This window comes from Centroberyx affinis, unplaced genomic scaffold (genome assembly GCF_046629955.1).
Source record: "Centroberyx affinis isolate AG114_WGS23_722 - 3 ecotype Tasmania unplaced genomic scaffold, CSIRO-AGI_Caff_v1 ptg003969l_1, whole genome shotgun sequence".
NCBI classification, from domain to species: domain Eukaryota; kingdom Metazoa; phylum Chordata; class Actinopteri; order Beryciformes; family Berycidae; genus Centroberyx; species Centroberyx affinis.
In genome coordinates this window covers 173,999-198,696 of record NW_027281790.1, presented here as the reverse complement: position 1 = coordinate 198,696, position 24,698 = coordinate 173,999, and the positions used below count along the sequence as shown (strand labels likewise).

Here is a 24,698-nt window from a genome sequence, read left to right as displayed (position 1 = left end):
CAGGTCGAAACACTAAACCACATAAAATCCAACAGTAATCCTAGGGGAAACAATGTCATAAAGTATGATAAAGTCATTATTGAGTACCACAGACACACTATAAATCCCCAGAGGAATATTATGGGAATATAATTTTTCGTTAGGGTAATTTCACTAGTATTTACAAAACCTATTGTTACCTGTTGTGAAGGGATTCCCCATGTATTTTACATCAGGGACTTTCCCACAGCACAACATGGTCACCCTCCTAACATGGTTAAACTGCCCCTCTGTGGGAAATAAGAAAAAGCTCTACAGCGCCCTTCCCTGGACAAAAAGGGAAGAGCAGCAGACCTGCATGTGGAAACATGTTTGGTGACAAATGTCCAGGGTTGAACTTCTCACAGTGGGCGTTGACTGAAAGCAGCTCACCTAGTTTACCTAGAAGAAGTGAAATCTGATCTCTGAAAGGGTGGTGGAAGGAGCAACGCAAATCACTTCAGTTTTCCTGGAACTTTTTCCAGTGAGGGAAGTAGTACTCTGTGTCGGCACTGTATGACAAAAACTCTTCATATTTTAGCTACAATCAGAGGAGCACTTGCATGGATTTTTGCATACAATCTGAAAAATTATGATGCCAAGTTTAGGACCAAAGAAAAAAGACAACTTATCCAGGATGGATAGAAACAGTGAGGATTTACCACAGGTAAGATTTCAGCTTGTGTACTCAAGAAAACAGCATAACTGCATCACTCAGACAGTACTTGTTCTTTAATAGCAAGTGTCATGCTGCAATTCACAATGTATTTGAAAAATCAGTGCTTCTGTAGATGAATAAGAGCCATGAAAGAATATCAGCTTATGTAGCCTTGCTTCAGCGCCACACTCCTCTTACTTTCAGTGACCTCAGGCTGTGTGCAACAAGATGAGACTAACCTGTGGTTCAGTCTATTGCTGGGGAATCTATCACGCATGTTTTACTTCCTCAATTCAGTCTAGCTTCCCTGCTACTCTTTGTTTCCCACAGAGGAACTGATATTTACTCAGAAATATGACAGACAATGACTGATTTGTATAGCGTAGGCAGGATGTTCCCGTAACACCATTGGTTCAGCAGATGCAGGTGTTGATTGCACTATGCAGCCTAGTGGTTCCTCTTCAGGTCCCAATGAGTCCAGACCTGATACATGCTGCCCTCTCTTTCTGTTTTGGAATCTGTCGGTTTAATCTTGTTTTTCGTATTGGGAAAACATGCATGTCTCAAAGAACATGACAATGCAGCACTTCAATGACATTTTGTTTCAATAAAATGTGAATGCTGACCAGTGGGAGGCCCTGAGAAGCTCTGAAGAAAGTCCAAAGATCTGAAAAAGGTTTTAAGTCATGTATATTTGCCAAAAAGCAAGGCAACATTAAAATGGCGGGTTTTGGTCTGGAGTTTGACGTGACATTCTCTGCCATACACAGAGGAAAAAAGAGTGAACAGCATGTAGTCTGCAACATGAGCCCAAACTGTTCAGTTGGACAAAATAGGGATAACCTCATAAGCCATGAGTGGATATAACAAAAATCCCCCTACATGCACATAATTTATCTTTTCCTTCTGGGTTGTTGCTCCTGTTCAGCTGAGCAACGAGATGCAGCTGAGCATCATGAACATGGTGAAGAGTGGTGAGCTGTCCATCGAGGACGCTCTGAACCTGGCCAGAAAGGACCGGCAGCAGCTGCTTAAAGATCAGAGCCCGGCTGAAGAGGTAACTAAAGATACTGTCTGGGGATTTGTTTGACCATCTAAATATTTGTGGATCTTCACATTATTCTCTTGAGGAGTTTGCCTTGAGTAGATGGAACATAACGAGTTTTGGTATGTTCTTAACATTTTACAACACCTCAGATTTACAGATTTTACAGCCTTAAAATTGCATGTAAAGCTTCACATACTATAAGTACTTGTATCAAAAGTCAGAGTGAAAAATGTCTAATCCAAGATTAGATCATTAGATCATTATGTAAACAAAGCTAACAATGGGGTGTGTCAGTCAAGGCCACCATGCTGCAGTTCTGGATTAAGCCTTTAAAGTGCACAAAAATATTTAGATTGGAATTAGGTCATGTGAGGTCATCCAACACACAATTAGAAGATCAATGTAAAAGTCAGCTGTCACATTTTTTTGAAGTGGCACACAGATCTTGAAAATTTGTCTTTGATGTGTAATTAGTTTAAAGACATTTGTACTTTGCATCCTCCCCTAAGCCTAATAATAACAGAATAACACTAAAGGACTAATCACAAATCGCTAACCAAGCTATTGACCTTGGGTATGCACACAGTGAGCAGTGGAATTTTTACCCATCTAGCGCAAAAACATGAGTCAAACTTGTGGCTTTATCTATACACAATAACTAAAAATGTAATTATTCAAAATTCCTCCATTTGTGATTGACCTACTTGACTACTCTGAAGCTGGTGAAAACCTCATACGGGTCTGTCCTCTAAAGTACAATCTTCTGTCCCGTGTGCAACCTCTTCACTTCCTTACACTCTGTGGTGTTAACATGCTGCCCATCCTGCCAGATCAGTTATAAAAATTGTATCTGTCTCATGTAGCTGGTTTGATGTGCCCAAAGATATTTTTAGGAAGGAATGTGGCAGGTAACTTCTGTTCCACGCCCTAGCAGGAAACAATTACATGAAAATACTGTCCTAGATATGGTTGCACACCCTTGTTAATGTTACTAGATGTTGTTCAGTAGAATCCCATTGGGTATTCATGTCTGATAGTGAGGTTTCTGTGGGCTGTTGCAGGAAGAGCAAACCTCACAGTACAACTTCAGTGTTCACAAGCATGGACGCTACAGGTGGCAGAAGCGGGTTCTTCAGGTGAGCTTTTTGCATAAAAGAAAATAACGTTTTACTGTGCTGTGTGTGGGTTGAATTTACCCGACCACTCGAGTGCATTGTCTCAAGATGCGAATCCTGTACATCCAGATTGACTTCAAGACCAAAATGCTGTGCAGCATCGAGAAAGGCATCGTCAAGCGGCAGCTCCCCTTCTCACGTGTCAAGAGTTGTGATGATGGGGTCGGGTCCAGGTTCTCCATATCCTTTAAAGAGCATCACGACTACGAGTTGGAGGCCACCTCACTGGAGGACAAACACAAGGTGAGTTTATACTCGACTGGTGATGAACCTGAAAAGTAAAAAGGTCTCTTAAAACTGTAAAAGTAAATCAACAATACATGGAAAACTTACTTGTGTTTAGCCTGAGTGGAACTCTGTTGGGACTGAATATGTCTTTGGTTATAGGTGTTGATGCCTTGAATGAGACTTTTCCTTTACCTTGGTGGTCATTTCGTGTTTCTGTGTAGATCATGCAGCTTGTGAATCAGATCATCTATGGGAACATATATAGTGACCCTGCAGAGGGCAATGCAGAAACACACCAGCAGTCTCCAGGATCTGAGAGCCTTCGAGAGGGCGTCTTGCTGCTGCACAGAGGGGGCTTGGCATCATTCAAATGGGTGAAGTATGGATGTGTCCTTATTACACTAGTGTTACTACTGAATCACAGCTAATGCACAACAAATTTACAACATAGTTACTGATCAGGAATGATTCCTGACCAGCACTCCCAGTTACAAAATATATCTTAAGCTATCTTTGTATTAGTCAGGTCCTGTGACTTGGGCATACATTCGGCCAAAGTATTATTCAAGCTCCATTTTGTTCCAGATATGAGGTCCAGCTCCACCCAGGCCAGGTAACTTTGGCCCCCCTCAGGCGGCGAGGGCCCTCCGACGGTGAGGTGCCACCCACAGTGAACATGTCCATCGTCATTCACCTGTCGGACGGTGACACCAGCGTAGAGAAGCCTCACAGCCGTGACACTTTCACTCTGGTCACCCACAGAAATGAGTACCAGTGAGTAAAGATAAAGACGCATTACAGGAGGCTGTGGGAATATCACAACAGCAAGCGGTTAATGAATTTTGTCGAGAACATCTGCTGTATTTCTTTCAGCATAATTTACAGCCTAGTGTCAACGGTCTTTAAATCAAACTCTTTTGCCATCCATATAGTTTTATTGTAACAGATATGCACAGTACAGCCTTGTTTGAGTGATAATGTCATAAATACAGGCCTAGAGTGTTGGTTCACTTCAAAATTGGGTCACACACAGCTAATAAGGGAAGTTGAGTTAAGTTATGTTGATGTATTGCAGCTTCCGCGTGCCTGTCACAGATCAAACAAAGGGCTCCGAGGCTATCCAGAAGGAGCGGGATGCTTGGGTCAAGGCCATCGACAAACTGTGCTTGGACTGGAAGAGGAAGTCCCAAGTTGAACACATATATGCGGAACCAAATTCTCTACGAATCGCCACAGACACCGAGGACACACTGTCAGCAGGAGGACAAGCTGATACAGACCTCAAGTCTAGTGGTGGATTTCGTTTACCAGGTGCAAATATGAATCAGAGTTATCCTCCAGCTGATTATGCAAATGCAGATCCCATCTCCGTTGGTGGTGATCGTTTATCAGCTGGCGACGGGAGTCAGAGTTATCCCTCAGCCGATTATGCAAAGCCCGTGGCTAAACCGCGCAGCTCTGAGAAGGCTGCTGCTCACGTTCTCGGGCCCGACACTGCGCCGACATCCCCTGGCCCTTCACCGACCGCTCCCGGTCCTGCCTTGTCCTCACCCGCCTCCCCTGCACCCTCACCTCCCCACTCTGCCCGCACACCCTCCTATCTTGTCTCCTCGCCCTCCTCCCCTGCCCCCTCACCCATCTATGATGCCCCCTCACCTTCTTCCAAAGTCCCACACTCTCCTGCTCCAAACTCTGTCTCCTCAGCCCAGATGGTTCCTCCTCCCCCCAGGATCCCAATCCCTCCGCCTTTACCTTTCAAATTCAACATAGATCCACCAAAACCACGCACCAAGGCCTTCCACTGGGACGTAGTTGGCTCAGATAAGGTATTAGTTCATGTTTTCATTTATCAGAAGACACTACATTCACCACATTTCAAAGTTAAATATCAAGTTTACAAATGGTCTCATTAGGATGTATTTATTCATATTTATAGAAGATTTTGTTTGTATATTGGGTCACTTTAAGTGTAGTTTCACTTCATTATTCTTGTATCGCATCATTGTCGGGAACTATTCCTTGTTGTGTCTTGTCATTTGTAGTGTCCCCTGTTTAGTTCTTGCTAATGTGAACATTGACATCCACACAAAATAGATTTGTCCCAATACTGATTTCATTTGTTTCTTGGCAGATTGCGAAATCATTTTGGATGCGAGGAAGTGCCAGGAGGATTGAAATTGACACATCACGCTTGTATGAACAATTTGCTGTTCAAGATTTGGGAACATTTGGTCCGGTCGAGTCGAGTAATACCCAGCATATTATGCTCAACCAGAAGATTGCACACAACTTCAGTGAGTAACAGTGGATGAGTGTTGAGGTGAATCATACATAAGGCCCTCGATGTCGTCTACTGCCACAGACAGCTTTCGGCATTTTATGATGGAGGCTTTCTTACCAAAATCACAACACAATAACAGTCATTTCCGTGTTATAATGAAAAAGCATGCTTCCGGATTAAGTCAAATAATTGAGCTTACTCTTTCAATGAATGAGAATTGTGTTGTGAAATGAGTTCAGACTGTTCAGCCACCAGAGGGAAGCACCGCATAGAAAGAGTGATAAAGATTTCTGCAGAGGCAGTGTTAAAATCAGACTATTTATTTTCTGAAGTTAGACTTTAATTGTCCATTTAAGAGGAAGCTGACTCAATGACTGTCTTAGGGAGTGCCTATAAATAATGCCATTTTGTTCCTTCTTCAGTGATAGCCATGGCTGTAATGATGCCACACTGGCTGTAAAACAGAATGGATTTTCCTTGTCTGCGTCTGCAGGGGGCAGTGTGTCACTAATCAGGCCTTCCCCATATCTGCCCATGCAATCTGCAGAGCTATTGTGAAGTGGAACATACTCTGCTTCTCATCTAATGGCTTTTCACTTTTGATTAACGGAATGTATGTGTCTTGCATATTTCAAAGCCCAAGCCGAGGGAGAACATTTCAGAAACTTCCCTTCATAGCTCTTCCAAGTGGCACAGAAACTGTGAAGCGATACAGATATCTCTGATGTGGCACTGGGCTGCTAAATGGAATCAGTACAAGTGTGCAGACTGGCAACATAATTAGAGTGCACATATTCATAAAATATGGATAGGGATCTGTGTGTCAACGGCAGCGATTTCCTCTCTGATACAGGATACCCAAGCATTCCAAGTTTACTCCTCTCTGGCCTGGAAACTTTGGTTCTGCCAGGAATATGAGCTCAGTGATGACAGCCTGCAGGCAACCCCCGGCCATGCATCTTTCCCGCTGCAAGCTTTAGAGGAAGTTAGAGGCTTGAGGAACAAGGGAAGCTCTCTCTCTCTCTCTCTCTCTCGTGCTCTCTCTCCCGCTTTGTTCCTATTAACACCAATGAAACGTGGCTTTATGTGTCTTCTGGCTTTGAAGGAAGCTCAAACCTATCAGAGTCTTTTTGTGATGTAAACAGACAGAATCAGACCAGAGGTGGTGGACTGAAGCTAGATTTGAAGCCAGATTTTGTCTGTTTACACAACAAAAATAACTCCCCTTGGATGGAGCTCTCACTGAAGCCAGATATAAAAAAAACCCCCCACTTTTTTTTCAGTGTTAATAGGGCATCTCTCTCTGTCTCTCTCTCTCTCTCTCTCTCCCTCTCTTTTTTTCTGTCTCTCTTTCTTGCATACCCCCCCTCCCACGTGTGCACACACACACACACACACACACACACTCACACACACACACTCTCCTTGTGCTTGTTTGCATGTTTATCATCACAAACCCGCCTAAATTTTAGCTGTTTATTCATCTCATATCTCATTCTTTGCCACACTATTTATTCATCTGATCCCATTACACTGGGAGTCAGTATGCATGCAAAGTCTTGCATTGTTTTTACAAAGATAGCAACATCTCAGTAGATATTCAGACTCCACCTCAATCAGATAATATAACAAGTGTGTGATCAATAATTAACAAACAATCTCATAATTAATTAATTAATTATCATCAGGCGGAGAGCTGATACTCTTATTCGGAGCGACATTAAATACATAGTGGTGCGTGCAATTGCACACAGAGGCAGATGGATTTAGACAGCATAATCAGGTGGTTCTATTACTGTAAGTGATTAAGAGTGGTTTCCACTGGCAGTGAACTTACAGTCTCTGTGGGCAAGCAAGCACACCAATGGCTCTCCCTACTACATTTCATAGGACAGCGCTCCACTGATCCATGTACTGTAGACTTATTATTTACAGTATTGTAAGTGTGGTACAGGAATGCAGAACAACCTTTTGCAATAGTGCTATAACTTTTATTGGCTTTTTGATTGCATTCTTTTGGAAAATAGCTGGACTTTGTGAGCAGATGAACGAGACAGAGATACACTGTGTGTGTGTGTGTGTGTTTGTGTGTGTGTGTGTGGGGGGGGGGGGTTGATGGTGGGAATCTATAACACTAATGGCCCGCCGCCTGCATGTCATTGAAAATTTTTAATCAGTATTGCTTAAAGTGGGATTATGCTTGTCTTCCCATTATGAGTGAAACGCTCATGTCTTCACACAAAATATCTTTTCTTATATGTTGGCCCCACCTCTCTTTTGATGCGGTTCAGTGTGGTCTCAGTTGCAGTCCTGTATGATTGTGGTGCATGCCTGTTTAAAATATGTGTCTAATTAATATGGTTATTTACCACGAGAGCCCCGGTGCATGCTGCCTAATCAAGGCTGTGTAGAGAGCACTGATCCAGTTTGTCTATCTAATGACAGAAAATGTCTGACTTGTAATTAAAAGTACACCTGTGGCTCCCTGAGCCCAGTGGGATACACTCTCCATCTCCACAGTCTAATTTGCTGGGGCAATGGCCAGTTTGTCCAAGTGCCAATCAACAAAGGGCTTGATTTGCACTCGTGGCTTACTTTTTTTTTTGTCCGAGTTAAGATGAGACAGCCGATCCCTTTCTCTGGAGGACGTCGGTAGCACTCTTAACATTTTTTTTGCCGTTTAATCACAATGTCGTGAGTGGAAGTTGAATATTGTGTTCCCTCATTTGAAAATGTGACATGAAAGCCTCAGCTGGCCCTAGGGAGGGAATTATGTCTTAGCTCTTTTGTGTCAAGGATTTAGAGACGCCATGGTTAAAGCCCTGTACCTCCAAACTGTTTCTCATTTAACATGCTTATTTTATCTGCTTTGTCATGACTAGATTTTCAATCAGTTTGATCATTTTAATTCAGCAATAGAACAATGCGACTCCTATTCTGGATTTGGAAATGTTGAAAGTCAGCCTTCACCTATACTGAAACCATTGGGTGGTTAGCATGTGCAGCGTTTTCAGAAAGCATTTGCATGGTCGAAGGTCAAGGGAGGGAAAATATTTGCTGTGGTCTGACCTTGTGGCGAGAAAATACTCGAGTATTTCAATTGTTTGCTTTGTGAACATAACACAACAGAAGCAAAAACACAACGTGAGGAAGAGAGCCATGAGCAGCACTATCAGAATGGGTGGGAATGCAAGTTAGTCCACTGTTAGACAACCTTACAAATTAACAAAAGAAAATTGGATGCTTGAACAAAAACAACAATGCCAAAGATTATCCTTGAAATGTGTGTCACCCAATCAAGGCCTGAGTCTCTGACTGTCATAAGTATTTCATCCCGTTTATTTTATAAGATCCTTGTAGCAGTCTCCTTGTGAATTCCGGTTGTCACAGCTCTCTGCATATGCAGAGGCTTTTTTTGGTAAAACAAAAATTCACATCACTTTTGATTTGATAGAATGCAAATGAGTGCATTCCCCTTAGGCATTTGAGGGAAAGTAATTAAGCAAAGCACCTTTTGTCTTCAGAATGCTTTTTGAGTCATTTCATCGCCGGCTAAGGAGACTTTCTGTCAGGAGGAAAGCTTTCATGTACTATTGAGTGAGTTGATTTTTTTTTTATCTATTGTTTCTCTAGATATTTTCCTCAAAAGTTTTCCAGTGCAACCGGGAGAGCTGAAGGACAAACTGTTCATCGTTAATGAGGATGACGGAGGCCTGTCTGATGAGCAGATCACCTCCCTCAGGAGGTATGACACTGTGCCAAAAGATACCATCATTACTGATTTTGTTCCTTACACAGTCACAATAGCGGCTGACAGGTGAATATCATTTTAGCTTGTGTCCACGGTAGGCGAGTGTGTGTGGAGACAAAAGCTTGTACACGAGCAGTTCAGTGTGTTGCAGCAACAAGGGTTATGACAATCTGGAACAAGGGAAGCTGCTGCCAGTTCATATGAGGAAGAGGAGAAGTTTGCACAGCAGTCTTCACAGCATTCTAATACTAAAGAGCAGATGCCAGAACCTTTTACCAGAGCAGCATACTTATAAAACTTTTATCTTGGGTTATTTGCGGAGATGGAAACTATTGACTTGCCCCCAGGAATATAACACTGAAAGTGGGTAAAATGCTTTCCGATTCTTACCCTACAGTTTACTCAGTGGCTTTAGAGGCTGACCTCCTGGAAGGAGCGGGTGATCTAATGTGCCGTGTGGAGGATTATATTTATTCTATGAAAACGTAATATATATTTTAATGTGCCATGGCGTGGGCCTGAGGAATACAATCTTGAAAGAACCACTCCCAACAGGGGCTGCAATATTAATGATTGGCGCTACTCTACTGGCACATAGCCTGGCTCATGAATGAGTGAATGTCTTTAGTTTGGGGTCAGAATGCACTAAAATGACAGAGGGAGTAAGTCCATTTTAAGAGGAGCAGGGTTCAAATACAGTGCAAGTGAGTGAGTGGCTTTTCCCATCAGCGGTCCTGCTGCTTTATAGAAACTGACGAGGACCATCAATGCTACTTGGCTTTTAATCACTTGCCTTTCTCCGGGCCACTGGAAATCAATGGAACAGCATATGCCTCACTCCAAGGCACTAATCTCGAGACCATGTGGTATAGCATAAGAGGAGGGAGGTCAGAATGGAAAACTGTGTGTGGCAAAAAATGAAAAGTACATCCCAAAGTGTCACTTTCTAAAATGTGGTTATGATCAAAACACTGGAACTATCAGAGATACCCAAACCAAAGCAGAGGAAGCAGCTGAATGTACATTAGGAATGCAATGATTTTACAACCTATTGGATTTATGCTTGCGGCTTTTCCTTGATGAAACCAAAGCAGAAAACCCATTCGTAACTCGAATGAGTAATGCAGACTGTCACAGGTTTGAGGAGGCCTTATATCACAACATGCATTCTTTCCCCTTCGTGATGAAATATCCGCTATGAATCTAACAAGAACTATGATATTGTGTTTGTTTTTTATGTTCCAGGTATGTTCCGACCTTGGATGACGTGGAAATGTATAAATCCCACAAGGGACCTGTGACTGAACTGCACATTGTGGACCAGTACATGATGGAGGTACAGTTTGTATTATCCCACCATAGCAACCATTACAATTTCCCCTTGAAGTTGACATGTATAACCCTGTAACACATGCAGAATAGTGTCAGAAAGGAACTCCTGCACATTACAGCTTTTACTCTCAGTAGCAGGCTCTTCCTTACAGAGGCTTCGCTGAATCTCCATTCACCTGCCTCCTGTTTCACACACTGTGGGCGTTGTGGCAGGCTCTCACCATTCATGTGGTTATCACCTCCCAGCATGCCTGGCAGTCATTTGACCCATGTGGTTGGCAGAGCGCTGCAGAATGGGTAGCAGACGAACAGCAGGATCAGCCCACAGTGCTTTTCAGGAATATTTAACACCAGGCATAAAGGGTATGATAATTAAGAGACGGTGTGAGATCTCCTATGGTAAAACACTATGTACATAACGCTGTGCCCTGCTCACACACACAGGGAACATAAAAGGCTTCTGGAGGCAAATGACTGGCCATCTTAATGATTCAGCAGCCCCAATGCTACTGAGGAGACGATTCAAGTTTGCAGTCCTCTCTACCACGGCTAACTAAAGTGGGTGTGAAAATATTACACTAAATAGGAACTGGGATGCCGTAAATTGCAACTCCTAACGTTAGAGGATGATTGCTCACTCCCTTGAGGGAGGATTTTATTTTATTTTTTTGCCAAATCAACAGTTCTGCAATGGCCTGCGATTATGACTCTTTCCACACGTTTACCACTGAAAACCCATGTAATTACTAAAAATGACAGGGGTCGCATTTTTGATGAATCGTCACAATTTCACCATCCAATCAAAGCACTTGAAGGAATGCTTGCTGCCACTCCCACCCAGTATATTTTAGCATTACTATTACTTGGACAGACCTGCACAATAATCCCATGTCACCTGATAAACGCATAGGCATGAAAATAGAATATCCAGTCTCTAGTGTTCACTTACCTCTCTGTAACTGCAATACTGTAGATTCATGCTGATGCTGAATGTACAGGGTGTGGTCAAAATAAATTAAACACCAGCATACAATGCTACTGCAGTGAGGAAATCTGTACCAGCGGAGCCTTTCTTCCCATAGTTCTCATTATCAGCTAATTATTCCCTAGAGAGCTGAACATAGTCTGATCACCTACGTAACAACTGAGTAATCACTTTCATCACAGGATACGTATGGAGGACACTGGAGCTGCATCTGAGAACACATTTTCCATCATTAAAGAAAGAAATCAATATATTTGTGTGACCTTTCCCTTTAGGAGATGAGTGAATCAAATCATGATCATGCCACACATGTCATCATACTATAATGTATAGGAATTGTCTACTCTATGTCTTGTACATCGTCGCTTTTCACTATATGTGAGGTGTCTGTATGTTCTGTCAGAGAGTAATGCTTTTACTGAGAACTTTAATTGTGTGTCTTAGCACAAATCGTACCAAGGTAAATTCCTTTTTTCTATCTTAGAACAAGCTTCTGATTGTGACTCTGAGAAAAAACAAAAAACAAAACCTCTGCAGAGTCCTGGAGGAAGTGATTACTTCCAACTTTGTAACAAATGTGCGAACGCAATTTTAGCCCAGTAGGAATTAAATTATGATATTGCTCCCTTGGCATGGGATCAGCGCGATCTGTTAACCTTCAATTAAAAATTGGAAACGTGTGAGAAAATATGTGACAAGACGAGCTGCGCGGTGCCAGAGAAGACTGCGGAGGATGACACAATCTGGGCGATCTTCAAAAATAACCAAATGATTACATGGTCTGGATCTCTAACACTGATCCTAATATCTTTCCTTAACCATCCATCAGACGGAGCGCCCTTTGGCTTTTGGGAGAGGCACCTGAGCATGAGCGAGACGGTCTGACAACTCGGAGTGATTTATTAGAGGTTAGCACCAACACAAAGGTCGACTAGGCGGCTCAGCCAATCGTTTCAAGGTGTCAAGTCTTCAGTTTCTCTGTTAAATCAGCCTGTCGGCAGGCCTGCAGCACTCTACTTGAGGCCGAGGCAATCTGGGCTCTCCATGCCAAAGAATGGCAGTCTGTAAGAACAAGCTGCAGCCATCCAGCGACTAGATCTCCCTCAAGTGTCTCCCAGCAGCGCTTTTGAAATAAATCTGAATAATCACATGGAAATAGGTTGTGAGATGCTATGATAATTGCACTGTGTGTGTGTGTGTGTCCGCACAGAAGAGAAAACTTGTTTGCATGTTTTAGTGGGTGCACACACACACACACACACACACACACATGCCACACACACAGACCCATACACACACACATCTTATTGCTGTTACTTCTCCTCCCTGCTGCAGATGTGCAACATCCCCTACTTCAGCACACAACTTGACCTGCTGCTGACTCTGAGAGAGCTGCCGATCAGCATGGACGACCTGCAGCCCGTGAGTCACTTGTTCGCCGGTGGAGGCAAATCAAAAGTTGAATCGGAAGTTGAGCGGTGTGAAAGTTTGTCCCATTCCCACAACCGGAAAAGGTTAAAACCACAATCTCCACGAGACAAGATGAAACATGAAAATGCAAATTTATTCTGTAATGCAAATGCTAATGTTGAGATACATCATGGCTTTAGACATAAATGAAAAGGACATCGGGGAGCAGAGTGACATTAATACATGAAAGCTTTTTCCCGCAGTTTGACTTTTATGTTTGAAGTGAGGGGCGAAGTCGTTTCTATTCTATTTGCTGGATGTTTAAAAGTCTTCAAAGACAGAGTGGCAAGAAAGGCACTTTAAGACACCTAAGACGTATCTTAATCAAATAAACTTCCTTTTCTCTGTGGATGCCATAAAATATACAGCACTGTCAGCTCTAACAGAAACCCACACACTGTTTGTGTTCTCTCACCACTTTTTTTTAACCACGTTTTCATAATTTCTCCACGTACCACTGTAATGTTATGCTTTCACTACAGCTTAAAGACAAGCACTCTAAAACTGATACAGCTAAAAAATGAATAGATAGAAAATGTAAAAATAAAAAATGATATTTTACGTATTTTCTTAACCCTTATACACACAGCAAATTATTAAGGCTTGTGCTGTGTGTGTGTCCAGACAGTCCAGGTCCATCATTAGTCAGACTAATCGTTAACACTCTTCTAGAGCGTTATTGTTTATTGCCAATGGGGACTGCAGGGTCTGAAGATATTGCAGGCAGACAGGAATACCTCCCAGCTACACACTTTGGTTTGTTTGTTCTTTTTTTTTATGTGATTCTCTCAAGCTTCTGTTTCTTTCAGCATCAGTGCTTGCTTTCCTAATCTCTTGTCTGCTGACTGTCTGAGAATGAATCAAAAGTATGGATAAGAATGATTGCACTGTAATCCATTGACTACCACAGTCATTTTTCTTTGTCTGAAACTTAGAGACGCACATATTGTACGCTGGCTAGATGACACTGCCGGAAAGATTAGCAATTTCATTACGTTTAAATTTACTCTTGGCTTTGTCTTTTGGCTGTTGTTTCCTCTCCCTGCTGCATTGTAGCTGAGATTTGTTAAAAATGGATCAAACTATGGAGTTTGTGTGGAGGTACTCGTGTGACAAAAGGTATGCTGCCCTGTAATCTACAATCCACAGCTGATGTAGCTGTCTTACAATACAATGTGTTCAAACACGGAGGCGTTGGGTCTTCTCTGTTGCCGAATACTCTAAATCCTCGGATTCTCTGACACGGCAGGCTTCATAAGCCTTGAACATTAAGGAGGATTTACTTGCCATCTGACAGACAGGGCTTGAGGATAGAAAATAGAGAAGTCACCACCTGGGGAATGTTTCCCTCACCTGTAATGCACTTTGTTGGCGCCCAATTTTGCTGCTGGAATGACAGGTTTCATTTTGCATGGTAGACCTGGCTCCTTCTTTAAACTGTTTACTGTGCTCTGTGTGCAGCCATTTACACATATAAATATGAGAGTGAAAGAAACAAAACAAAACTTTTTACTTTATGGTAATAACAACTTTAGTATTTCTGTTTCTGTTATGATCCATCTGTTAGGATCCATACGAACTAGGTTTCCATGATGGTAAGGAAGCTCCTGTGCAGAGCTGGTTTGTATAATGTAGCTGGATTTCTTCTGTTTGTTCTGTGTGGTTGTAGCTGTCCCACTGGTAGGTGCTAGGATGTTATTCTTAAAACAGCAGCATATGGCTGGAGCATTGCATCTGGCTGGTATAGACCTTTGGAAAGGCTAGCTGTTTGTCAGGGACTATAGCTCCCATAGCATCAACTACTTTCTCCTCCCACCCACCTTTGTAGAAAAACTAAAAACCCCACCTCTGTCAGACAGTTTGTGCCACTGCAGTAACAGCTGAGGTTTTGCAGTAGCATTTCTATCCATATTAAACAGGATTTGTTCATCAATATTGGCTAAACTGTGAAATGTTGAGATATTCTGGAGGCATATTTGTTCTTGACACAATTGCATACCAAACCGTAATCTTGCAAAACAACAAGGGCCCTGATTAGTGAAATTATTCATTTTATGAGGTCAAACGAGGTGGTGCAAGATAGCTGTTTACCTTTTATAATGCAAAATACTAAAGCCAAGAGCTATTTTGGTCTGCAATCTCTCGGCAGAAAGGAACTCAAAAACAAGCTTCAACCGTTATTGCTGTCAAATCTCACAAAGTTGTTATGTGTGGACGGATGAAAGGAAGAGTCCAAAAAAATGACTTTGCTCTGTGGCCCTGTGTTTGTCTTTCAGCTGATTAACCAGAAGATCAGAATGTGCAAGCAGTTGTACCACTCTGGGTCATTTGTTTCCGTGCTGGAGTACCTCCTCGCCATTGGCAATTACCTCAACGAGAACGCCGGAAAGGAAAAGGCCAAGGGATTCCGCCTCTCCTCCTTAACTAAAGTAGGGCTCCACCACAGTTGCCTGACCTTTGATGAAGTGTGCAGCACTAGGCTAATAAGAATACTCATTGATATACACAACAGGGCTTCTCTGCGTCTCCTTTCAATTTCCCCCCCTATCCTTCCTGTTGCGGTCAGCCAGGTCCGCCCAGGTCATCACCTCAGCCAGTCAGACACGCGTGTGATTGCATCACTGCCTGGTTTCACAGGCGAAATGAGACTTTGCACAACGCATGGCCACTAGTGGCCGGGCCTCTGGGAGGTGAACTACCATTAACTGCTGTTTCACCTCAATGGATCTTTCCATCAAGCCACAATATCTGAGCCCATTGTCTTCTTTTTTTTAAGCTTCATTCGTTGCTGAGTACATGTTGTCTAGGGTTTGTTTCGATATTCAGAGTGTTAGGGTATTTTCTCTCTCCATTTCTATTGATTTTTGTTTCAACCTGTGTTGTGCACATTGTTCTCTAATGGGAGGGTTTCAGGGGCAGAGCTCTTTGCCCAGACGTAAAATGTCCTCTGCTCCATTTAATGAAGCCGAGGCCTCGAATTCCCTCGGAGGTATTTTGAGGTCTAATTGAGAAGGGTAAGTTGTCGTTATTTGAGACAGACCCCCTTCAATTAATGGCTGAGTGTTTTTAAGAAAAACTATCGAGGTTATCTCAGATATGTTCTTTTTTTGTTTGTTTGTTTGTTTGTTTGTTTGAGAGCCAATACTTGGTGCATGTCTTGTATCTGTGGTCCTCTGGGGGAAGCATGGACCTCAAACTGGTAAACAACATAACCTAGAAAACACTATGAATGCCTATCTATGCCTCTATATTACAGAGGTCCCCCTTGCATTTCAATTATGTGGCACCAGCAAGTGCAACAGGGCTTACATTTTAGACATCATTACCATTTTATATGTATATATAGCTTTGCATGGCTGCATTCATATAGGTTTTATACCCAGTCAGGATGCATTCTCACCATACAAGGCAAAGGCCCACCACAGCTCTAATAATGATAATAACTTACAAAACACTTGGCATATATGGAAGTTACAAGCTGTTTTACATACAACAGCTAATATAACAATAAAACATATTTGTAGTACTGCAACATACATAGTACTGCAAATAGAATTTTCAAGGTTTTGCAATGTTGGACACATGTATCTAAATGCACAATGGATGAATGCCATAGCGCAACCCCATAGAAATTCCCTTATAAGCGGTTAGGTAAACAGAATCCTTGAATCCACATCCTATTCTTTGGCTGGCCTTGAGTAAGGAAGTTACATCACACACACCGGCACACACCGGCACACACAGGCACACACATACATCTGTACATTCTTCTACACCTTATTTCAAGTCCTTGTGCCGTGTGGCATGGGACTCCACTAAAGCACTAGTGAGTTTGTATAGACCTTGGCCTTTTTTTTTATTTTTACTTATTTGTACTCTCTCCATCCCCAGCTGTGCCAGCTTCGCGGCAGAGAGAGGCAGTTCACCTTGCTCCATGCCCTTGTAGAGCAGATCATGTTGCATGACCCATGCTTGGCCGAGTTTATCCAGGAGCTGGCGGAATTCGAAACCGTCCCAGGAGGTATACGCTAATCGAGATTTGATCAAAGCCGAAAAATCTGTGCGGTTCTTTTCAATTGGGGCCAGTTAAGTGAAACTTGCATTTTCTCTGTGTGCTTCTGTTTTTGGATAGCTTCCATCAAAGGGCTGACCGCAGAAGTAGATGGTGAGTAGATCACATTTTACTACCGTGTCCAAGACAAATTTGCTGAGATCAATGGAATACTGACACTCCTTTTTTGTGCCAATAGAAGTTATTTGTCTAAGTGGAAGTAATACGAGTGTGATAGTAACATTTACTAGATCTATATTTGTGTGTAGTAAAAGAATAATTTGTTGACGCACTCCCATTGTTTAGGGGTTTAGTTGCCACAAATAACAATACAGCAATTAAGACAAGAGACAAGAGACATCATTTGATTTAAAGCAGTTATTTGCTTCAGCGGTCAAATATGATGGATGGTAACCAAAGTGTGTCTTGCTCCAGTCCTGAAGAATGAACTACAGAAAGTCATACAGTATAAGAAAACTTACAAGAAGAAAAATGCAGGGGATCATCAACCAAACTTCTCCAAAGACCTGAAGGTTAAGTATTGTGCCTTGCTTACTACTTGTTTATCCATTTATTGAATGATACTGAATATGTTACTATTTTTTGTTAAAATTTTTGTTATTGGAATAAGTGTCTTCAGTCGGGCATCATGGGACCGAGCAATAAAACGTGACAGAGCAAATAAAACACACTTAAAATGATATTTTTTCTTGCAAACTATCTACAGTTTGGCCCCAAAACACCTGAACAGATCACACAGTCAATAAAACCCATTTAACAGTGATTAACAGTTGGAGCAATTAGTGAATGAATGAATGAACGAACTCACCAGAAACTCCTTGTGCTTTTCTCCACACTCCAGATGGCAATTGAGAAGTACAATACCGATCTGTCGCTGCTAACAAAGAAGTGTGAGGAGATGAGGAAACTCTACTCTGACATATTGGTAATCCCTGAGTTATTATTTCAATATCTCTGTTGTACAGCCTCAGAGATGGATGGTCGTTCCCCTGCTCCAGTAGTGACCAGATGTCTCTTTTCAATTGTTTGTCAGCTTATCTCCCCACCCTACATTGGGAGAGTGTATTTCAGAGGGAGAAGTCCTCAAGGTTACTTCTTTTTTCACCAAGTGTTTGTGCCCCCCGCTCCCTGAGGGCTTACCTCAGGATATGAGGCATCAGGTGTGGATAGACCTAGCTGCTGCATTATTTGACGGCGAACACCGCTGATTTTCGGCTGTGAAAAATGTCATGCCTGCTTCTTAGGATAATTTTATCTGTACTGGCGAACACTGCTGACTGCCGTAGCCAGAAAAAAGAGAGAAGAGTTCATCCTGACCCTTAATGTGTGATGTCACACAAACGAGATAAAAAGAGAATGATCTACAAAGAGATTAACAGAGCGACTGTAAGAGCTCCCCTGCTGCTTTTCTGGTGTGGTTTTCCATGCTTATAGAAAAGCATTGTATGAGCCCAAATCATAGTTTTAGCTCTTTGGTTTATCGCTTTTGAAGAGAAGCTGTTCATGTTTAAAAATGCTGATTGGAATTTCCTTCGCCATGACAATATGTTCATTTTTTTTAAATATAATTATTGATATTTCATTTTAAAGAATTCAAATCAAATTCTATTACATTAGGATGTATTCATTCAGAATTGACAACAAAAGCAGAGATGTCAGGTTGGGTTTAGCTTCTGATTTCTAAGACAGAATGCTCTCAAAAGCTGACTGGACCATCCTAGTCCATAATGATGATATAAACAAATTTTTAAATTGAGTTGCACTTGCCTTTAAGCATCTTTCTGGGCATCAGATCTCTTCATAAAATAGAGTAAACTCCTCTGTTACACATATCTGATTTAGTGGAGGCAGTGTACCAATGTATTTTTTATCACACGGTCTATAAAAGAGGACATTTTCTTTGCCCACTAACCTGGTTAGATGAGGTTTATGGAGCCTAAGCCTGCCTTTGACATCTTAACAGGTGCTGTGTCTTTTTTATAGAGTTCCCACCCAAAACAATCAATACAAAAGCATTGCTCATTTTCCCACCTTTCCTATACCTCCGCGGACAATCCATCATCATAGAGAGTCCACTTACCCTTCCTGCAGTGTTTGAGCTCTGAGATATGATAGGGCGAGGTGTGAGCTTTGGGCCTGCGAGGGAATTGTGTTATACTTGGCTCACAATTAGATTCCTGTACACTGAAAACTTTTTTTTCCCACAACTTGCACATGAGAGAAAGAGAGATATTGAGTTGCAGCCCCTTTTGCACAATCCACATCTCAGTTGTCTCAAAGCGTAAAAATGCTTCTCTAACTCGTCTGCTTCTCTTTATCTACATCGCCCCTTTTGTGATTGGTGTAGATTTAATAAGCGTGAGGGATAATGGCTTTAACCTGGATTCACCTCATCAGTCTACCTCGGGGACATCGGCCTGTCCCTGAGATGTAAAGGTGTCACCTCCCTTGAATGATGCAGCCGCTCCTTGGGCCAATCGGTAACAAGATGCATCATCCCTCCGAGTTTCATCTAATCAGTGTAATGTTTGGAAATGCGGGAGCGCGGTGCGAAAAATGCATCATCCCTTCAAGTTTTGTCAAAATCAGGCCAAGAGATGTCAGCTGAGATATCAGATTTGACGGACGGACGGAGGGACAGCCCGGTCCACGGTTCCCACCCCCCACCCTCATATTTCATCGCACGGGGAACAATAACCAGCGAGTGACCCTGTTCTAATATTGTGCACGTATGACCTCCTCCCTGCTACATACACAGTAAACCCCTCCAGGAGCATCGGGGAAAAATGATTGAGACTGACTGGGCTACGGAGTCGTGCAGGGGAGCAGCAGGTTGGGGCGGGGGGAGAGGCGTCATATTCAGTCAGATCTTTTTACAGGGGGCGGAGAATTCATAATGATGCCCTTTGAATAGCCAGCATGCAAATCTATTAAACATAGAAGCAGCTCATGAGAATTTGGGGGGGGGGTTGATTTTGAGAGAGGCCTATTTTGATAGTCGCTGCTCTGGAGGCACGGTTTCATAACCCCTTCAAACTGCTGAATAAAGGGAGACATTTTACATAACATGTTTTGGAATAACGCTGCCCCTAATAGTATCGTAATGTGATGGATTTTCCAAACAAGTCTGACATGTTGCAAACCTTGATATGAGATTAGCCTCATAATATGTCTTAAGACCCATCGCAAGCATTAACACTGAAAGCTGATAGACAGTTATGCCAAATTATTAGTTTCCGCTCTTAATGCACCATATACTTAAGGCACCATATACTCAATTCAATTCCACTTCAGTGATTGCCGATAAGATGCTTATAATTTTGCTTCTACAAGAAAATAGCTCAAGCCTACACACTGAGAATGATAGCTTACAGTTCAAAGAATACTTTCCCTTCTGAAAAGTCATTGAGAAAAAGTGTAGGTGAAAACGTTGCATTGAAGGTGGATATGTCTTTTGTGGCTGCAATACTTCCCTGTAGGACTAAAAGTACTTTAGTTATATGAACGCCTATTCTTCCCATGACACTGAAATGCTGCTATACTCTTCTCATTGTGTGAAGAAGACACACCTCAACAGCAAGCCAAACTGTTCAGTAAATGCAGTCAGGAATCATCTTAGTTCCTGCTTTAAGATGTATTCATGAATAGAGTGTAACTGGAAAGATACTAGGAGTAATAAAATGAGTTATAGATTAGCAATCAACACTTACATGTGATGCTTTCACAAGAATAAGTGAAAGGACAGCAGGCAGCAGATAAAACCAAGCCCAAAAACTGCACACAGGTCGCCGAAACAAGCCGATCGGAGTTTAAATTACACAAACATTTCTCGGAGGCAGAAATAATCTCATTGGTTGAGTCAAACCTCTGTAGGTGCGGAGCCAAAGAACCACAGATGTTGCTCTAATTGTGCTCTAATTACTGAAAAAATGCAATCTAGCCATACTAAGTTATCTGTGTTAGCTAGTTAGCCTAGCTGACCTTCCAAGTGCAAATTATCCATACTAGTCTATAGCTATCTAAGTAGCAAGTTAGCTAGCCTGCTGATTTTCCAACATCATGAATGCCATGGTCATGAATGAATGAAAAAAAGTCATTGTTATTTATATTTTATATTATTTATATTTTCTTTTAATATTTTTTAAGTTTTCCAGTTAGCTAAATTGAAATTCTGAAAAACTGTGGTTCTTTGGCTCCGCCCATTGAAGTTTAATTGGATTATTCTTGCCTCCAGAGCAGTTGCCTCTGACAAATGTTTCTAACAACTTTGTGTGTTTTAGATACAGAAGAGTAGACTCATGTCAAGTATTTGATTAGATTTTGGAATACAAAGAGAGACAAGAAAGTGAAGAGAGAATTGCAACAGCATAGCTTGAGCTAGAACTCTAACCCATGCAGTCAAGAGCATATAATAGGGCAATTAGTAGACTAAGCCACTATGATAACTTTTAACTTGAGACTTGATAGTAATTACTAGCATTTTCATGTCAGTGACCCTTAATCACCTAAGTGTAAGTATTAATTCAGCAGTACATGTCTGCCTCATTGTATAAGTGCACTCAAGGAATGGATTCCATGCTGAGGCAACATATGAGTTAATTATAGCAAAAGAATATTGTTATGAAGAATATGCATGACCCAGACACCGGTTAACTTATGAAACTAGATTCATCTGTTAATTGTAAAATAACTTTTCGGAACTCAAAGGTCTCTGAGAGTGTGATTGCTGTTAAAATGAATGTTTTGATTTACTTTTCCAACCAACTAATCCTCATTTTCTCTTGTTAAGGTTAAATATGGAGAACCTGTGCATCAAGACTCTCAGGAGCTGTTTGGGTTGGTCTGTCAGTTTGTCCATGACTTCAAGAGAGCCCGTGCTGAAATTCTATGAGCTATATTGTATGCCTCTTTGCAAGCCTTGGGACTAATTAAAGTAGCCTAATTGAGCTAATCAAATCTTAATCAGAGTACAAAGCACAGTTTACATAATTAAGATGCATTCATGTATCGATATATATATATATGTATCTATATATAGCCATGCATACTTGATACTGAAGGTATATTAAAGCATTGTTGAGATTCACAATTTTAGTGCCCGTTTGTATTTTACTTCCACATTATTGTGAAAGACAGATCTTTGACATTTTAATGGCTTCAGTGTGCAGATATGTCTGTGGTAATGCTGATGCACCTGGACAAAAGGATAACAATTTCAGGGGAAATAAATTTTGTGAATATCATGCCATTAAAACTAATCCATATTGCATTAGTTCACGTCACAGGTTGGTTTGGTTTGGTTTGGATCTGTGTTTATCGGCGTGTTTTTCGAGGCAAATCAGTAATGAGAGTGAAAGATTTGAAACTGCTCAGTTTTATGAAGCACTCTGATGCTGAAGTGTGCTGCTATTACCCACAGCTATCTGCTGGCAGAGGAGCAAAATAGACAACACTCCAGAGGCTGGCTGAAGCTGGTGCACTTTCGGTCCATGTTTACTTTGAACATGCAGACACCCAATCACGCCTTGGTTGGGGACATTTTCTATCCCAGCGCTCCAGGAAGAGCTCCAAGGCTGGCTCTGATTCAGGACAACATCTGCGCTGTGGCATTACATGTACTACACAGAGTGTATCTGTCAGCATCCACCCATGCTTTCCTCCTTCAAAGGGTTTGCTGAGGTAAATGGGTGCTCTTACTGCAGCTTGAAAAAGACTTTAGATAGATTTTTGTGTTGTACAGCTTCCGTGTGTCAGACGTTTTAATCAGAGGACAGGAAAAACATTGTTAGTGGTTTTAACTGTGAACCAATGGTATAATGAACAAGACCCCATACTGAGCTGTGAAACTTGCAGAGTTTCCTTGTAAAAGGAGAAAACCCAGATTTTAATTAAATCCGTCTATTTGCAGAAACTGGTGAATCATTAAACGGAAACATGGGGAAAATATTTCATTAAATGTGTCCTTCATGTGCTTCTTATTTTTCTAAAGTTCCAATTTGTCAAATGTGTAGCTTGCTTCACCATTTTTGACTTGATTTTTTTCAAATTAGTGTCTTTGTACAGTTTTTGAAATGGAAAAGTGATAAGCGACCCAATATTCATCAAGTCCAGAAAATTCAAGTCCAAGAGACCTCAAATTATATTGGTGTCACAGACATACAGAGAAACATAAGTCCCTATAGATAAGAATAGGGGGCAGTTTGATTTAATCATTTCCTCATTTGCAAGTTAGTGTAATGTCAGAATGTTTTGAGAAAATAATTATTGTATAATATAATATTATTCTGAATGTAGCTTTTAGTATGCATTTTTAAAGCTGCTAGCACCTTTACTTCACCCACAGGAAAGATGGTTTTCTGACCAAAAGGTTTTCATCTGTAAGACTTCTTAATGTTTCACTAAGCCAGTGCTTTTGAACAGCCTCAGCTCACCGCATAGAGCTCACTGCACATTTCATAGAGGTTGCCTGAAGTTTAGAGGGATGAGCTGCGGTTGGAAGTGGTTTGATTCCCTGGCAGATGGACTGAATGAATGACTATTGCTTTCACCACTTTTAGCAGCTCTTGAGCAAGGCACCTAACGCCCAACTGTTCCAGTGGAGAGGCTCATTTCCCAACAGTAGGTGTTTAAAGTGGGCAGTATGCTGTGGGAACGAATTTTGGCAGGTTTTTATGAACAAAAGAATACTTTTGTGGAAGAACCAAAGGCTCCCATTGGCCTCAAACTCAGTGCGCACAGGCTTGCTGGCCAAACTAGTTGAATTCTTCACACACCAGCCCCAACTGTGCGACGGTCTGCAACTGGTCTAAAATATCACTTGTTTGCTTGGTGGACAAGCTTCTCCTTTTCCTCTTCCGGTTCATTGCCTTTGTTTACATCTCCATGCTAACTTCTTATCCTAAACTTGCAGTCTTGCCTCCTGGGTTGATTTAGCAGACGAACATCTCCTTTTTCTTGTTATAAAATTTTTTGTGCAAGATATAGTAAAACGGCTTCTAAATCCTCATATTCCCTCAGCCTCAGAGGATGCCCTTTCACTGCAGTCATGGTTGTTGTTTTCTGAGTTTTGGTCATCACTATTTCCGGTTTCTCTGGGTTACAGCTGCCTCTTTAATCTTCATGCTCCCCCAGTGACCTAGAGTGTAAATCAATGAACAAAACAAAGCAGTTAATATACACAAATTTGTATGTGGCGCCCTGTTCTGAGTTTCTATTTCAGACAGGTTTGACTTCAGTGTATGTATACCGCTTCCTTAACTGTGAGCATGTGCGGCCTTGCTGGCAGTAGGGAAAATAAAAAAGAATATAAAAGTAAATGGAAGCTGCCGTCAGGGGCAAATTCCAAAAGCTCCATCCTTGGTTCCACCTACAATGCTGCACTGCCTTGTAATTTAAATTTCAATCATGTGTAAAGAACCAATGTTGGTATTACTGTACCGTTTAATGGTGGGAATGTTAAGCTGAAATGTAAGAACAGTGGTCTGCGAAGCACAAGATCATTTCTGTCGACTCAGTGGAAGCTCAGATGGTGATATCGATTTGAGGGCAGATATACGCCTGATAGATTTTCTTCGATTCAAATCCAGTTGATCTCTCCTCAGACAAATGTTAAGAAATCAGTGTGTTGGATAGCAGCCATTAGCAGCCATTGATTTCGTAAGTTATTATCTCTGATTGCCT

The 24,698-nt window shown here is 41.7% G+C and overlaps 1 protein-coding gene across 2 annotated transcripts; it reads left to right on the top strand.

The window, feature by feature from the left end:
• The first annotated feature begins 466 nt into the window (after window positions 1–466).
• On the top strand, window positions 467–22,951 carry LOC139663263 (uncharacterized). Of its 2 annotated transcripts, XM_071541887.1 has the most exons (17): window positions 475–685; window positions 1,605–1,733; window positions 2,786–2,860; window positions 2,969–3,142; window positions 3,349–3,506; window positions 3,713–3,901; window positions 4,203–4,953; window positions 5,259–5,421; window positions 9,042–9,153; window positions 10,405–10,495; window positions 12,812–12,898; window positions 15,223–15,375; window positions 16,838–16,967; window positions 17,079–17,111; window positions 17,433–17,530; window positions 17,860–17,943; window positions 21,808–22,951. In XM_071541887.1, the coding sequence occupies exons 1-17, from the start codon at window positions 611–613 to the stop codon at window positions 21,907–21,909; spliced, it is 2,604 nt and encodes an 867-aa protein (XP_071397988.1). In that variant the 5' UTR covers window positions 475–610; the 3' UTR covers window positions 21,910–22,951. The 2 variants fall into 2 exon arrangements, with proteins under 2 accessions (XP_071397989.1, XP_071397988.1); XM_071541888.1 differs by lacking the exons at window positions 16,838–16,967; window positions 17,079–17,111; window positions 17,433–17,530; window positions 17,860–17,943; window positions 21,808–22,951 and having other exon boundaries at window positions 467–685; window positions 12,812–12,990; window positions 15,223–15,356.
• The last annotated feature ends 1,747 nt before the right edge of the window (window positions 22,952–24,698 follow it).

Bases quoted from the DNA above. Each gene is read 5' to 3' on its own strand.
- LOC139663263 (XM_071541887.1), top strand. From the start codon at position 611: ATGATGCCAAGTTTAGGACCAAAGAAAAAAGACAACTTATCCAGGATG. The intron at 2,861-2,968 runs GTGAGCTTTTTG...CTGTACATCCAG, and splicing joins GGCAGAAGCGGGTTCTTCAG to ATTGACTTCAAGACCAAAAT. The intron at 17,112-17,432 runs GTGAGTAGATCA...GTCTTGCTCCAG, and splicing joins GCTGACCGCAGAAGTAGATG to TCCTGAAGAATGAACTACAG.